Source organism: Solea solea, chromosome 3 (assembly GCF_958295425.1).
Source record: "Solea solea chromosome 3, fSolSol10.1, whole genome shotgun sequence".
Lineage (NCBI taxonomy): Eukaryota > Metazoa > Chordata > Actinopteri > Pleuronectiformes > Soleidae > Solea > Solea solea.
The window spans coordinates 22,561,214-22,577,601 of record NC_081136.1 but is presented as its reverse complement, the minus strand read 5'-3'; the positions used below and the strand labels follow the sequence as shown (position 1 = coordinate 22,577,601).

At 39.6% G+C, this 16,388-nt stretch overlaps 1 protein-coding gene across 1 annotated transcript; it reads right to left on the bottom strand.

The window, feature by feature from the left end:
- Window positions 1–4,930: 4,930 nt before the first annotated feature.
- dera (deoxyribose-phosphate aldolase (putative)) lies at window positions 4,931–16,388 on the bottom strand. The gene is made up of 9 exons (XM_058623504.1): window positions 16,253–16,388; window positions 15,039–15,136; window positions 14,708–14,855; window positions 12,804–12,899; window positions 12,532–12,666; window positions 9,894–10,022; window positions 8,353–8,465; window positions 6,744–6,893; window positions 4,931–5,676 (listed from the first exon to the last, which is right to left on the bottom strand). Exons 1-9 carry the CDS (start codon window positions 16,281–16,283, stop codon window positions 5,620–5,622), a joined length of 957 nt encoding a protein of 318 aa, XP_058479487.1. The 5' UTR covers window positions 16,284–16,388; the 3' UTR covers window positions 4,931–5,619.

Genomic DNA, 16,388 nt, shown 5'->3' with positions numbered 1-16,388 from the left:
GGTTGTCGGGCATTTAGGTCGATCCAACCTCTGGCTTTGGCTAATCAGACATTAAGACATTAATCTAATGTTGTTTTGCTGTAAAATTGGAGGACACCAGCTGAACTGTTCCGTTTTATAGGAGATTCTGTATTTTGCCAAAATGGCATCCCTGCCAGATGTGTCTGCAGAGAGAAACCAAGCTGACAGGACACAGCTGGGTTCACCCAGGCTAGTGTGTCATGTAATTTTTTTTTTTTACAGTAACAGCTCTAGTAAAGCTTGTGAGTTGGTTCGGGTCTGTGGTAAGTTTGTGTCCAGAGCCTGTGGATCTTGAGAGTCCATCCACATTACAAGTGCCTGCAGGACACATCAGCATGTGTAGCTTCTGTAACACCGCAGGCCGCGGGCCTGGAGAGGGCTAATGAATTCCCAGGTTTTGTTGAAAACTTTTACACTTGAGAAGATCATTTATCTTTGGTGTCGGATTCAAACAGTTCGCATTAGAAGAATCATTTTAAAAAAAAAAAGAAAAGAAAGAGTGACAGTGGAGCGAGGAGCTGATTTACATATCCCCTGGTGCTCAAGCTCTGCGAGAAAAAAGACACAAATATGTCAAGACTGTCTTTAACAAATCGTCTGTGAAGGCCCACAGCAGAGGAAGCATGTTGAGATATTAATAAAAACCATGTAGATCATGTGTCATCTGCGGCCACAAATAGCACGACAAATCAGGGGTGTGGCTGATAATGGATAGTCGGAGCATTAGTGACACTGCCCACCACCCAGCCATTTTTTCTTCATCATACACTACGCGCAAGGTGGCGGTGGCTGGGAAACATGTATTATTTCCCCCCCCCGCCCCCCACTCTCGTGCTTGAGGCTAAAGAAACACTGATGAATTAAACAACAGCAAAGCAATCAATCTGAGCAAGCCGATTTGTCAGGTGTGAGCGACTGGATCACCGCCTGTGACAAATTCAGCCCCCGGCTGCTGCTGAATGTTGGTCCAAACCAATGGGAACTTCTAAGAGAGTGAAGGCGCCCACAGCACTCTGCTTCCTGTCAAATAACACACTGTCCAATTCACGTCAAACCACCGCCACGCGCTGTTCAACAACTTGAGGTCGACCCATGTGGGTTTTTCTATGGCCGATGCTGATCCGTTTCTTTAAAAAAAAGAAAAGTCAGTGCAGCCAGCTGCCGAATATGATGCCACTTATCTGCATTTTGGCCACACCCAGTGTACTCCTTATGCCAGTCCCAAGCCCAGATGAATGGGAGGGTTGCGTCAGGAAGGACATGTCAATATATATGCAAATCATCCAATGTGGCGACCCTGAGCCAATACGATACTCGGTATCAGGACCACACTGGTCCACTTATTTGTTGATGAAAACTACGACAATAAACATTCATTACTGCATTTTTTTATTTTTTTTTAAATGTGTATACTTCATGTTAGATTTGGGACCATATAAAAAAGTGGGATACAGATATGGTCGACTATAATATGTTGACAGTCTTCTGAAACGGCTAAAATATCACTAAGACTAAATGGCATTTTAGTCAAAAGACTAAAAAGACTAAAATTTGCTGTCAAAATTGACACTATATTGGTCAAAATCACTGGATCGGACAGATAAAAATGTAGAATTCTATATACAATCCAAAAATCCTCTTTATATTGCATGCTTCTCTATATACAGACTGTAAACATTTACATAAAAATCTGCAAAAGCATGTTAGCTGAGTCATGTTGTGGGCTGTGAATGTCTTCTTTATGGGAGGAGAATATTTGTTACACAGTTGGAGAATTGTGTCTTTGAAATAGCTTGAAATGATGTCATAGTTGAAAGGTATAAATTATTGGTTATGGTGAAACTTTCACTGTCTTGTGAAAAAATTATGAACTTACGTTTGCTGTTTAAAAAAAAGAAAGAAGAAAAATATCCAGTGTGTAGGATTTAGTGGGATCTATCAACTGAAATTCAATATTATATTCACACATCAGTGCAAGGACCATGTTGAAGTTTGTGGATGTTTTTCTTTATCCCAAAAGGAAGGGAAACAAAGGGCAACAAAAAAACCTGTTCAAACCTGGTCCAATGCCGTGAAACATTAACGTGAAACCCACTATAACAAAGCCATTGCAAGACAAACCAAAAAGTCTCAACTCAACAGGAAGTCAGCCATTTTGACATTAGCCACCATTTTGGCGGCCGTTGCTAGCATTAAGCTTAAATTATTGAAATATAATAATTATACAGATTACATAATTATGTTATTAATTATTTATTATGAGCTGGATATAAATGTTATTATTTTGTCAAAAATTCATGAATTCAGAATTCTGCTTTCCAGAGACTGTCAAACTGAAGCACCGAAACATTTAGAATAAGTTTCCTCAACAAAGCCATGAAAAAACATCGACTAAACTTTAAAATCTACTGCAGACCCTGCTCTGTGCGCGTGTGTGTTCGGACCAAGATTATCAATCAAGCGAGATCAGGTTCAGACTGCGCCTGTGTCTTATCAGGTGGCAGTGTGTTGACCGATGGTCCAGATTTGAGATGATCTACATGCCTTTACGTAAGTGGGACTAATCCATCAAGAGGAAACCAGACAAACTCACTCCATCATTCCTGCGTATTCACCTCACACAGAAGGGGAGGGATTTTTGGTTTAACTCCAAAGGGGAAACAAAAAAGGGAGATATACTTTTTAACATCACAATTGACACCTTTAAGTGTTTCACTGTTATCAGATCAAACGCGTCAAACGTCCGTGCGGTTTACAGACTGGATTTGCGTTTAATATCTGTACTGGAAGTGGAAAAGTGGGGAAAGTCAAATCAACAAGTAACAAGATAAGAAAGCCACAGCACTGTGATCGATATTGGAGGCCAGGGGCGTCAGACACAATTCTGAGTGCTATACATGAGCAGTCTCTGTGGGCCCCCCCTCTATTGTACAGATGGCCACTATTTACCTATTCATATCATATCTAAACAAGTAATAACAATCCACCACATTTCAACCCTCTTATCCCAACATTCTGTAGCCTACATGTGTGCAGTACTTTTATACTTCCTGTATTGCACAATAAAAGAAATCTGAACAGTATATCACTAAATTTGTGTTTTATTTGCAGGAAAAAGAAACGGAGAAGAAACATAAGGTTTTAAGTTTGCTCAGCACAAAAACAATGAGAAGTTAGTCTCACCTCAAACTAAGGGACCTGATGCTGACACATGATGTTGGATTTATTCGCCAGTAAATACCCACTGACGGGTCTTCTTGTTTGCAAAGTCATTAATAAGATCTTTAAAGTCAAGTCTATTTGCTGTGTGAGGCTGTTGAGTCTGTACTGGGATATTAATTCATTCATTCACCTACTGCTTTAAGGCGAGGTCCACCCTGGACAAGACACCAGTCCATCACAGGGCGTCCTGGGACATTGTTGAATTGTTGTTTGTTTTTTGGTAACTGGATTTGGTTTGAAAAGACGTGATACTCTGGTTATGCAACCACTGTGCTTCACTGTTACCGTCTGTCTGAAACAAATTGGGAATTCAGTTTAATTATGCGGGATTGAAATGATTGGAAAATCAACCCTATCCCATCAGGACCCGACAGAACCGGACAGGAATTTGAAAATAATTTGTTGAAATTTCAAACTGGGTTCAAGTTGGGTTCAGTTAGGGCTGCAACAAGTATTTAAAATGAGTGGGGTGTTTCTGATTTTTCAGCTCCTTAAATGTGAATATTTTCTGTTTTCTTTGCTCCATATAACAAATGAATCATTAAAACTTAAGCATTTTTGGTTTGTGGACAAAACAGGACATTCGAGCACATCATTTCCAGGTTTGAGAAACACCGATCAACATTTTACAGACCAAGTACATGAATAACCAAGAGAATAATCCATCCATTTTCCATCGCAGAGCCACAATCATTCAACCATTCACTCTCACAGACAGTGTTCAATTTACCTAATCCCCATATTGCATGTTTTTAGACTGTGGGAGGAAACTGGAGAACCCGGAGAAAACCCACACACACACATACGCAAACTCGATGTAGAAAGGCCCTTGTTCCAACCGGGTGCTCAAACCCAGGTCATTTTTACTGCAAAGACAAGCGTGCTAACCACTACACCACCCGTGTGGCCGAAAGAATAATCGATTATGAAAATAATTGCGAGTTGCAGTGTTAGGTTCAGTCAAGCCGACTGAGCAAGTACTTATATAGAACCAGCTGAACACAGTTGAAGGTCATGGCATTGGACTGGAGTACGTTTTGGGAGACAAGATTAATGGAGGGTGAAACAATACATGTAGAGGAACATCCCTTTCTTTCATGAAAGAAACCGTCTCCTCTCCTCTCTTAAGTTATTGACCACTCCCCTGCAGAGTACTATTCTAAGTCTCTACTCCACTTGGTAGCTGAACATGGCCCCATTCCCAGCACGAGCTTCTCCCAAACCACCGGGTTCTCCATCTAATCGCACACTTTTCCCCTCGCAACTGCCCGCGTCTCCTTCCTTCCACAATTAATTAACTCATTTATCCTCTGTTCCAAGTCAAGGTCGAGGACTGTGATTTCTTAATTAGAGAGGAACGCGAGAAGAAAGTTTTGCCGTCTTCAAATGACGCCAGAACATTTGTGAGCTGTTCAATCGGATCTTTTTAAACTCACTTAACCCTCGATTAATCCCCAGCGCTCCTCAGTTGGACGAGCTTACTGCTTATGAAATTAGGAGCAAAGGGAGCCTCGATAACACATTCAGAACACATTGCTGGGGATAGTTGGGAGACTTTATAAGCGTATGGTAATATCGGGCAGGCAGCATGAAGCAGAGGCTTCGCCGATGTGATGGAAGCTCTGCTACTTTGTCAGGGTCCATGGACACGAAGAAAGAAACGGGCAGAACGAACCGGAGCCAGTCGTGTTTTCAGATCAGTCTTTTATTTTCAGCCAAGGCCCAGATTTTCATGATCTAAAGAACAAAATCTAATTGATAAATATTTTTTACTTGCTATGAAAGAATGTATGATTCCCAAAACGTTCTATATGAAGATCCTTCACAAACCATTGTGAGTAGGGATACAAAATATTATCCCCATGATATCAGTATCAGCAGATATTGGCTTGAAAATGTCGAAATACACGCCAATATGACTAAAATGGTAGTTTTTTTATGCTTTATTTTATATAGATATCTTTATTTTGCACAATAAAGATATTTTATATCCCCGTCTGCTGCGACATATGTGTGAAAAATATGTTAATTTCACTACAGAAGAGATTGTCAATGAATGATTGTGTGCATGTTATTTAAAAGAAATGTTAACTAAAAGTTCCGGGAATTTGTTTGGGGTCCCAAAAAGAATCTGCTGTGACCCGTCTGTGGGTCCTGACCCAGTGTTTGGGAACCCCTGGTCTAAACAACCACTGATGGGCTACTGTGGTCCGAGGTTTGATTGGTCATTTAAAACATGGAAAAAACAAAATGGTTGACAAACCATTCAAAGTGCATTCAAAGTACAAATAGCAAGCTATTTAACATTGTCTTCACTAAACTTGTCAACTTAAGTTTGAATAAACTAACTCGGGTCAGTTGATTCTGTGTGTAGCTTCAGGCCATCGGCAGCTCGTGATAGGCTGCGTACTGTCCAGTCACATGGTGATAGATCTGTACAAATGAGAACAAATGACGAATTGTATAAATGGGTTCCAAAAAAACAATTATTCATTCAATTCACATTTGTTTCTGCTGATTGAGTTCCCATCCTTTTTATGTTCTAGGTCAAATCAACAAAGAATCCAAGAAAGTGGTTGTATCACAGTCTCACCGTGTGTTCACTTTTGGTTCCTAAGATTTTAAATTTAAATTTAAATTTTTTACATTTTTTTTTTTGTTTGCATTTCATATGTTTATTTAAATGTTGACACTCTCAAAAATGCCTGGAAAACCACGATTGGCCATCAAATCATGGTTTATACTCCGAAGAGGTCAACACAATGGTAACAATTTTTATTCTGTACATTTTTTCCAATTAACTGAATATTTTATTTTATTTTGTGCCTGTATTTTGTGTCTGTACACTAAGCGAACATGAACGGACCACGTAGGGAAGCAAAAGTTGAAGAAAGTCAATATGGATTGTGCAAAGTGAAAGGACACAGAAAAACAGTCTATTCTATCTTAATAGTCATCAAGATAGTGAGGCAAAAATTGAATTATTTCAAATGTGAGTCTATTGTATGTTTTTATAACTAAATCTCTTATGGACTTGTCATTTTGTTCCTATGTAAATGGACAATGTATGTGGCCACACCTTGTATTAGTTTTAATATCTTCATGTTCATCAATTATTGTTGTATTTTTGCAATTCTAGTCTTATAAAAAAAAAACATGGCACACATGATATCAGTGACCAAAGATAAAGCATATAGCCCATTTTTAAGGCCATTAAAATAAAATGATATCAAGCACCACAGGACTTGAGCAGAAATAGTTTTGGCTGAAATAAGTTTTGTCTTTGGAACTTTCGAATTTCATAATATCCTGAGACAGTGCTGCAACAACCTCGTTTAATTTGACAATGGATAAGATGAGCAGAAAGGACAGCGGCCCAGTTAGGTGCATGTCAGCATTAGCACAAGGTTCTACATGACATTTTTGGTATAATTGTGAAGAAAAATAGGGTATGGAAAAAAAAAAAAAATACGTATAGGGAGCTGTGTGTATGTACTCACCTGTCTCTCAATATCAGCCAACAGGCTGCTAGCTCCCAGGCGGAACAAGTGAGGACAGAGCCAATCGTTGCCCAGCTCCTCTTTGATCAGACAGAGCCACACCAGAGACTCCTGAGCCGTCCTGATCCCACCTGCCGGCTTAAAGCCCACCTGAGAGAATAAACACACCTGCGTTAACAGGAAGCTACTTCACTTAAAGCAGGATTACCCTCTAAATGAGCTTGACTGCCTTAATTAGTGTTTTTAAGTATAGTTATAGGAGGACACATAGTCAAAGCTGACTTTATTGCAGTCTGAGTCATGCTAATGGCATTTTTCTTGCCATTAGTCAGCCTTTTTTTACCACTGGGGACCAGATTGTGCTACAGTGAAAAAGGCTCACGTACTGCACCAAAGTCCATTGAGAAAATCCCCCATTTTACATCACGGCACAAAGGACTTGTTGATGCAATGTTTCCTCCGTTATTAAGATCAGATGAGTTCATTTGAGACTTCCGTGTTTGAGAAGCTTCATTTGGATTTACATCAGTGACACAAATTTACCAAACCTGGCAGCAGTAGATCTGCAGCTTCCTAAAACCACTTTTTATGGACTTTTATATTGGAGACAGTGAGTAGTTTACATGCTTTGTATATAACTGCACCATGTGAAAAACATTTGGTCCAAACACACAATAAGACGATGACTGCTTAATTACCATGAGGGGGGCGTTTGAGTACACAACATTGTATTTGCAGTTTTGAATGGAGGAGAGGGCAGAACAATGTGAAAATTACAATAACTGCTTTTTGTTCCAATTTGATGGAACGTATTTACAAAACGAAACCAACTGCATGTGCCAAAACTAACGCAAAAGCTCCGAGGAGCCTCTTTGAACACTGTGTGGTCATGCTGACATGACTTTCTTTACGGTTGGCTGTCGATCTGCAGCAACAACACATTTCAAAAACTTCTGTTGACTCTACGTCTGCCAACAAAACACTCCTTTAATCCACCTTCTGCCATGATAATTGCGCCATCTAGTCTGAAGTGTGATGAGTAAAGTGGAGTCTCTCTGTTGTGTGAAGAACTTCCTCTTTAAAATCACCATAATATATTTATGTAGCGCTTTTTAAAAATGCTCACACATACTTTAAAGGGCCAAACTTCTATCTTATAACGGCAAGCAACTTGAGTCCGTCTGTTAATCACATAATTATCCAAATGGTCACTTGACAGGCTTCGAACTTGGCAGGTGACTTTCTAAGGACATGGCCTGTGCAGTGCCAACTTTAGATAAGAAAAGCAAGGATCTGAATATGGAATGAAACTTGAATTTAAGTGATCTGAGTGTGTTTTAAAGAGAGATTACAGAGTTTAAAGCGGTTTTTAACAATTACCACTTTTATATTGTGAACTGCAATTGAAGTTTCATATCAGGTCTACATGTGTTTGATCCTATGGATGGTTATATGGAATGGAACTAATAGGTTTGAGAACCTATTAGCAGCCAGCAGAGAGGACACTGTCCATGCAGCCGATCTACAGTGAATGGCCCACTTTACCTCCACTTCATTAACCAGGAAATATTCACACAACCCAGAGACGGGCAGGACTGAAGCACTGTACCTTCTGGCCCGTACACAAGTAGTAGTCACGGATGGCTCTCACCATCACTATGGCAACTGGGTAAGTAGCATTGACAGCCTCTTTTCCTGTGGATGTCTTGATGAAGTCGGAACCTGTCGGGTTTAAACAGGTGACATGTGACAAAACGGTACACAGCTATTGTCAAGTGGCACATCTCATTCAGCTTTTTTTCAGCTCCTTAAATGTGAATATTTTTATGGTCCTCGATTTAACAAATAATTCACTTAAATGAAACAATACTGGGGCCATATGGCAGAGTAATAGCTAGCACTGTTGCCTCACAGTGTGTAGTTTGTGTGTTCTTTCCACGTGGGCGTGGGTTGTCCTCCGACAGTCCAACAACATGCAGACATTAATTGGACACCCTAAATGACCATTGGTGTGAATGAAACTGGAATTATATAAGCCCACCCGACACTCATGAGGAGGAGCGTGAACATTGGTTTGTTGATAAAAGAAGACATTTAAGAACATTATCATTCCAGGGTTTTGGAAACACTAATAAAAACATTTCAAACATGTCTGACATTTTCTGGACCAAACAACAAATGAATGAATCAAGAAAATAATTGGCGGATTAATCAATTATGGAAATATTCAGTAGCTGCAGCTTCAAGACAATGGTATTACTCTGATTGTCTGGCCTGGCCAGACAAGAACATATGCCATTGCTGCTGATGGCTAACAGAGGGCAGCTGCATCATCAATAAAATCTTTAATTTATCCTTCCCTTCCTTCACAGCCAATTATGTTTTATCTGCTTTCCTGATAAAAATAGAAGATGAAATGATGCTCTTAAATAGATTACCCACAAACTGCAAGCTGCAGGAAAGAAAGGAGGGGAAAAAAAATCACCGCTTTCTGCCTGTGTGGTGTATAATAATGACCGTTCATTACTGAACAGAACAAGATGAACATTTTCCATTTCATTAAAGACATGTTCTATGTATTCTTCCAGTCAGTTCTCTCTTCCTTTTTTTTTCAGCTGCTCTCCCCTCTTCCTCAAACTGGCGTAATCCTTAAGATTCGTTATGGGGAGTCTTAATTACCAGATAATGGATAATGGTTATTAAATGCGGGTGGCGGTAATGAAGCTCTAGTCATTTGCATGGGCAGGAGGGGACACTGGCGGGGGAACAGTGGAGTAAAATAGCCTGCATCAGAGATTAATAGGTGAAATTATCATTCAATTTCAGGAATCTCATACGCAATTCATAGGAACAAGGGGAGATTAAGGAGCGAGTGTGGCGACAAAAGCAATGCATTTTAATAATGATCTCTATCAGAGCCCCTGACAATTTGGTTCTGTAATCGGCTTATTATGTGATGGCTAGTTAAGCATGCTGTTTGTGTATGTGTGTGTGTGTGTGTGAGAAAGAGAGAGAGAGAGATCTCAGCAAAATAAAAAGCTGAGCAGCAGCGCCACTATCTGGAACAGAGCAGAAACTACAGCAACGTTTACCGACTTCGACATTTAAATCCCTATGAGTGTCACATGATAATCAATGGCAATGACTGACCTGCCATCATGGCGACCATGCTGGCCTTGTAGACGTTGGTGAAGGTGCCCAGCTCTCCGATGGCCAGGATGGTTTTCATGTGGGCGTCGCCACAGGCCTCGCGAAACTGACGGATTTCGTCATACATGGCTGTCAAGGGAGACAGGAAAAACAGCGTATTTGCAATTAAAATAAGGTTATTTTCAGGAAAACTACAAAAAAAAAATAGTATTTTTTAACTACATTGATGGACAACGTGCGGTCACACCTCCAGAAAGCAGTCACACACTATCTTTGGGCAGCAGAAATGGGGCACAAGGTGTAACGATACATGGAACAACATGAGCTGTGCGTCTTCAGCTGCACTACTTTCTTCATCCACAGCATCCTCCAGTGAATAAAGCTCACCTGACCTCTGTCAGCTGTCGAGTACAAGGGTGCATTCACACCAGCCTTGTTTAAAGCAGTTGAATAGAACCCTGGTGTGTTTACCACTTTGGGTTGGTCTGAACGTAGTCTGGGCCTTTTCTGCAAACCAAACCTGAAAGAGGTGTTTGGACCACTTGCAAGTGAACTCTGGTGCAAACTCTATTTGCATCTTTACGGCTACAGCCTCACCGTACACATCTACATCCGCAAGTGGGTTGAAAAGAGAACCAGGAATGAGAATGTCACCTCCATTTTGGGTCTGGCGGGTCCCAACTCTTTTTTATCTGCAGGTAAACCAGCACAGAGTTGTTACCCCAAAGTGGCACAAATCTGCTCACTCATGGCGAAGGACAGGGCAACACCTGCGGCTCAGGACCCTCCTGTCTGCAGCCAAGAAACAGCAGGGAGTAGGCTGTTCCCTTGTGGCGCTCCAGAGTGACGATGCTAGCTCGACTAATCTAACCTGTGAAGAAGAAATTGGGGCCTCCCAATGTATGCTGAAAATAAACGTTAGTTGCCACAATAATATAATTCCTGTGTAAATTATATATGGTTTTTAAGGAGATGAAAATGGACTGATAGATAATGTTCCACTGTTTCTGCCTCAGGAGACCAGCAAATGCGTCACACCATCACACCGTCTTGAACTTTCCATGTGTTTTTTTCATATTGTTGGGAGGTTTGGAACAGAACCCCCATGATAATCATCATGGAAAATACTGCAATTTATTCACTTTTTAAATAGTTTGAATGCTGAGCCTTACTATTGATCATAGATTCAATCCTTCTGGGCACAGCCGATACCAATCTCGCACAAATCCGTGAAGAGACGTTCTGCCATTCTTCACAAAATCATTCCCTTCAGCTTGTCTTTGCTGGAGGGGGTTTCTTGCTTTCAGTTTAAAATACTTTAATTGTGTTCAATTGGATTCAAGTCGGGGGACATTTGTCACCATGACATAATTTTCACTTTTTTTCCAACTTACAACAAGTGATTTTTGCAGCATTCGGGATCATTGTCATTTTAGAATATTATCCTCCTGTGATTCATCTAATAACTTTGACTCACACTCTCTTCATCATATTCGCTGTGGTAATCCTGGCCAGGCCTACACCAAAATATGCTGGTCACCATTTTGATGCAAATACATCCACTCTGATTGCGTCGGAACAAAGAATGTTCTGCTAGAGTTTATTTATCAGGCTCCTTTGCACGTGTGTTGGCTTAAGGTGCATCAGACTAAACATGCATGTGTATTACAGAGAGCATTTCCAGGGGGAAACCTCTGACAAAAGAGCAGCTCTCTCTGATTGGATGAGGAAGGATGTGCCATTCATGCTCTCTCTACAAGAGCCTATTCTATTACACTCTTTTCCGTACAACGACTCATCCGTTTTGCTCAATAACCTCTTGAGGCCAACAGATATAGTTTTTCCTGTTGCTGATGCCAGTTTTTAGAAATCAGTGCAGGCGATGGCCAATATAACAAACACATACAGTGTTGCATAATGCAGTGACTTGTTTAACTTCAGTAACTTTTTACAATTTTACAATTATATACAGTATTTTTAATAAAGATTGAATGTATGAACTAAATATTAAATAAATGACAAAAGGATCATCAAAACACTAAAAAAAAGTTTCCCTTTTGGTGTCTTAGGAACAATTACAGAGTTTCTGGAGAACAAAAACACATCATTTGTAATGATTTGGCCAATTAATAAATAATAATCAGCCAATGCTAATTACTGTTACCTAACTAACTTAATTGGTGTTGAGCGGCCCGTGAAAGACTGTAATTATTTCATTTTATGGCTCTTTAAATAGTTTAATTGCAAAGCAGTGTTTTTTTCCCAGTGTTAATGTTACTTTCTCATTCTGTGTCTTTCTCATCAAGTCAAGTCCCTTTATTTGTATATGAGGCTACATTTGTTTGCCAGTTTTAAGACCGAAGCATGCTATAACAAACATCTAACAGAAAGCGCAGACATGACAAACATAATTAGGGAGAAAAAAAAACATATTAAAACCAAGTAAAAAGAGCGAGATAAAAGAGCTCCAGGCTCCCATGAGCCAGACTTAAAGTACATGATGGTAAATAAATAACTAACAGAGCCACTGGACCAGTACTGGAATAGAAATAAAATAAATATTATAAGAATAACACTGTAAAAATCAAATAAATAGATAATCTGAAAATATTACTTCTTTTCTTTCTTATCATCATACCTTCCCACTGTCCCGTGAGGGCGAGTGTGCGGTTGATGACGATGTCGATTTCAGTGGCACCGTCAGCCACCGCCATACGCACTTCCTGCAACCGTGTCTCTAATGGCGTCTGGCCAGCTGGGAAACCAGTGGCCACTGAGAGAGAAATGCAAAAATATATACGGTCAATGAATATCAGGTTTTTAATAATAAAAAAAGAAACCATACATATTTACATCACACACAAAAAAGGGAACATTTAAAGGGACCTCAATGAGTTTCAGGTGACTCACCTGAGGCGACAGGCAGGCTGGAGTTGGCTGCTTTTAGTGACGCGACGGCGTCAGCCACACGAGACGGATACACACATACGGCTGCCGTGGTCACTCCTGACACAAAAACAACACACACACACACATATAGCAGAGCAAAAGGAGAAACAGCATTATGAACTGGTCTCTGTCGCCCTCTCCAGGTTGAATCTCGTATGAACTGAACAGTTTACATCTACAGAATGATACTAACCTGACAAAGACAATTGGCTGAATATGACAAATAAGGAATCAATAGAATCACATTGTCTAGGCATGTTCAGTCAGATATTAATATGAATGGAATTTTCGATTCATGTAAACATAATAATCTGAATTCAGAATGAGGTCATTAGTCAGATATACAAAACAACACAGACACAATCTTGTGCAAATATGTACCGATCCGATCAAAATGTCTGGCCATGTGACTGCGAGTTGATCGCCTGTAGTCTAAATAAGAATGTCACCTTAGTTCACTGAGAACTGCTGAGAACAATGTTACTGTCACTGATAGAAATGATGGACAAAATGCTGACAATGTGCCAATGTATTATGCAAAATTAAAAAAATGTGTCCATTCATCAATTACTCAACAATACTTAAATGGCAATCATTTAAAAACAGGAGACAGACTATAAGTCAGAAGGAGCTTTCTCATAACAGCAAGACTGCCTAAAATGGGGACACGCTGTCTTATGAACAGTTCAGGTGTTTTAAATGGATGAAAAGATCAATGGATGAATATCCAACTGATATGTGATATCAGAAGATAGTCAAGGTTGTGATAACAGGCATTCCTGACAGGCACTCCAACCACAAAAAGGACCTAAGATACTGCAGTCACATCTGTGCAGGAGGCAGCACGTCACAGAGCAGTAAGTTAAGCATTGACAGCATCAGGTGCTTTATTAGCAATCTGGATTATATTGTTGTTGGAGATAAGAGTTTTTTTTTTTTTTAAACACTGCTTTTTCATTAGCAATTTTGTTTGGTTGTACACTATTTATAGTCTAAAATGTCACAATAAAAAAAAAATAGTACCTGAATTTCATACAATATGTGGGAAAATATTACATGGTACACTGTGATATTACTGCAACAACTGAACAAAAGTTTATGTAAAAGTTAGCTATAGACATAGATATAGAGTAAAGCACTGACAAAGATACACCGGTAACAGCAGTGTTGTAATGTAACAAAGTACAAATACTTTGTTACTGTACTCAAATACAAAATTCACATATCTGAATTTTTTTTTGTTACTTATATTTTTAGCAACTTTTACTTTTACTCCACTACCTTTCCTCTAACTATCATTGTTAGAAGAAGAGTTGGTAATGGTCTGATGAGCTGCTTTACACTATAGTTTTGTCATTCACCCATTCACACATCTTTCATACCCATTCACACGCTTCAACATGGGTTAAGCATTTTGCTCAAGGACACATATAGATTAGCAGAGCCAGGAATTTAAACCACAGCCTTCAACTTCTACGAAAGTCATTATCTGGTAAGATACTTGTACTTTTATTCAAGTATCCCTTTAAGGTACTTTATACAAGACTGGGCAACACAGGTATACTGGTTCTGATGTGAACAGCACCACACAGAGTCCTGGGTTGGGTAACTGACAAGTAACCCACAAAAATATTGATAATATAAATTCAGGCATATGGGCATAAGTTAAAATGTGGACAGGCAGTACTTTAGTTATAAATGTAAGTGATCGTATGACATTAGTTTTAACATCTGAAAAAAAGATGACATGAAAACTAGTCAGCCGTTTGTTTTCTTGAAGATAATTGCTAGTAATGTTTTGGATCCATACATTGCAGGTCAACCATACTCATAATTGTTGGTCCAGTAACCTTAAAGAATCAGACCTTTGTCGTGCATATCTATCTTGCGGAGCAGGTCGATTCTGACTGGCTGAATGGCTTTCAGGCACAGTCGGTGCACGTTGGACGGTGTATCGTCTCCAGCCAGAGTTGTCAGGTCAATACATGTCACAGCCTTCAGCAGCCAGGCGGCCTGCAGGACAAACACATGGCAAATAATGAGCTAAAGTATTTTAACTAAAGTAATCTAAATAAAGTATTTTAGTTAGATTGCGTCTTTGGTGTAAATACTAATTGGACAGAGAGATGTCGTAGAGATGTCAATATAGAGTAAAAAGCAACCGTGAAAGGGTTATGGTTAGGGTTAGAGCTGTACCTGCCACTGTTTCTTCAGGAGTTTCTGTCCTTGGATCTGCTGTGCTCTCTTCAGAACAGCCTGTGTGTTCACTTTCACTTTGGAGATTCTCTCCAGGTCTGCAGCCAAGGAGCGCGACATGAAAGAAAAGAATAATAATAAATAACTTGTTCTCTGCCAAAAAAAAAAATAATGCTTGTAGTGCATGTTCACAACTAGGGCTGCAGCTTCTCAATTAATCTGTTGATTATTTTCTCAATTCATTGAAAAGAAAAAAAAAATGTTGATGGTTGTTTCCCCAAACCTCAACAAGAAAAATATTTGCATAGAAGATAAAACAGTCAAAACTAGAAGAATACAAATGCAGCCATAGTGATTTGCCAAGTGCTTTGTTTTGAATATTTGGCCATCAAAAGTGTTGCGCAATATTATTTACTTAATTTAATTATTTAATATATTAATTGAGGTTAAGCTATATCGATGCTATATTTCATCGGACGGAGGAGAAAAAAACATGGCCAACATATAGGCTGTAGTCTCTAGTGCTAATTTTATGCTAATTATATATATAAAAGCATCACTTGGGCCCAGAATTGACCATTACATATTTAACATAAAAAAATGGCAACTGAAGTGAGTGAAACGGTGAGGAAAACACATCAGACTGATGCTGGATGAGTATGTCTGCTGTTGCCAGTGACACAAGTATGCTGAGTCTATATGTCAGTGAACTATACTAAACCAATATTGAACTATGGAGCTGTGGAGTTCAACAGGTCAGCTGATCAGAGAGGGACGGTCTGTCATGAGTTTTCAATTACACCAACTGTGGTCACAATATATGATACAGTATCTGACAGCCTGTTGTCTGTATTTATGTGACACTATCACTCAGTGGGTGTTTCCGGGCTGTTAATTTAGCATATGTTGAGCCAATGTCGTATGAATATTACAGTGGTTTACACAGTTACATTCAGCACGTCACTGACCTATAAAATGTTACTTATTAATAAGCAGTGGGGAGTCAAGACTGTACTGTAGCTCTCTCTTTTGTCTCTTATTTATTTTCAGTTAAAACGGTAAAAGGATACTTGAGGCAAGGTTAACAACAGCCAAGTGAAACGTTACATAATAACGCTGGAGCGAAAAGTTCATCAAAAAGAGTCGACCACACGTGTTAGCATGAAACTTAGCTTTAGCTCCGAAATACCGAGGACAGAAATAAGTGGCCTCACCGAGTTTGGTCCCTGGGTTCCTGGCCGACATGTTGAAGGACAGACAGAAGTGTGTTTGAAGCTGTTCTGCATGTAATTAAACTAACGGCAAGGAGCAGCCACCTCTGACAGAACCAACCTGTCGACACCACTTCCG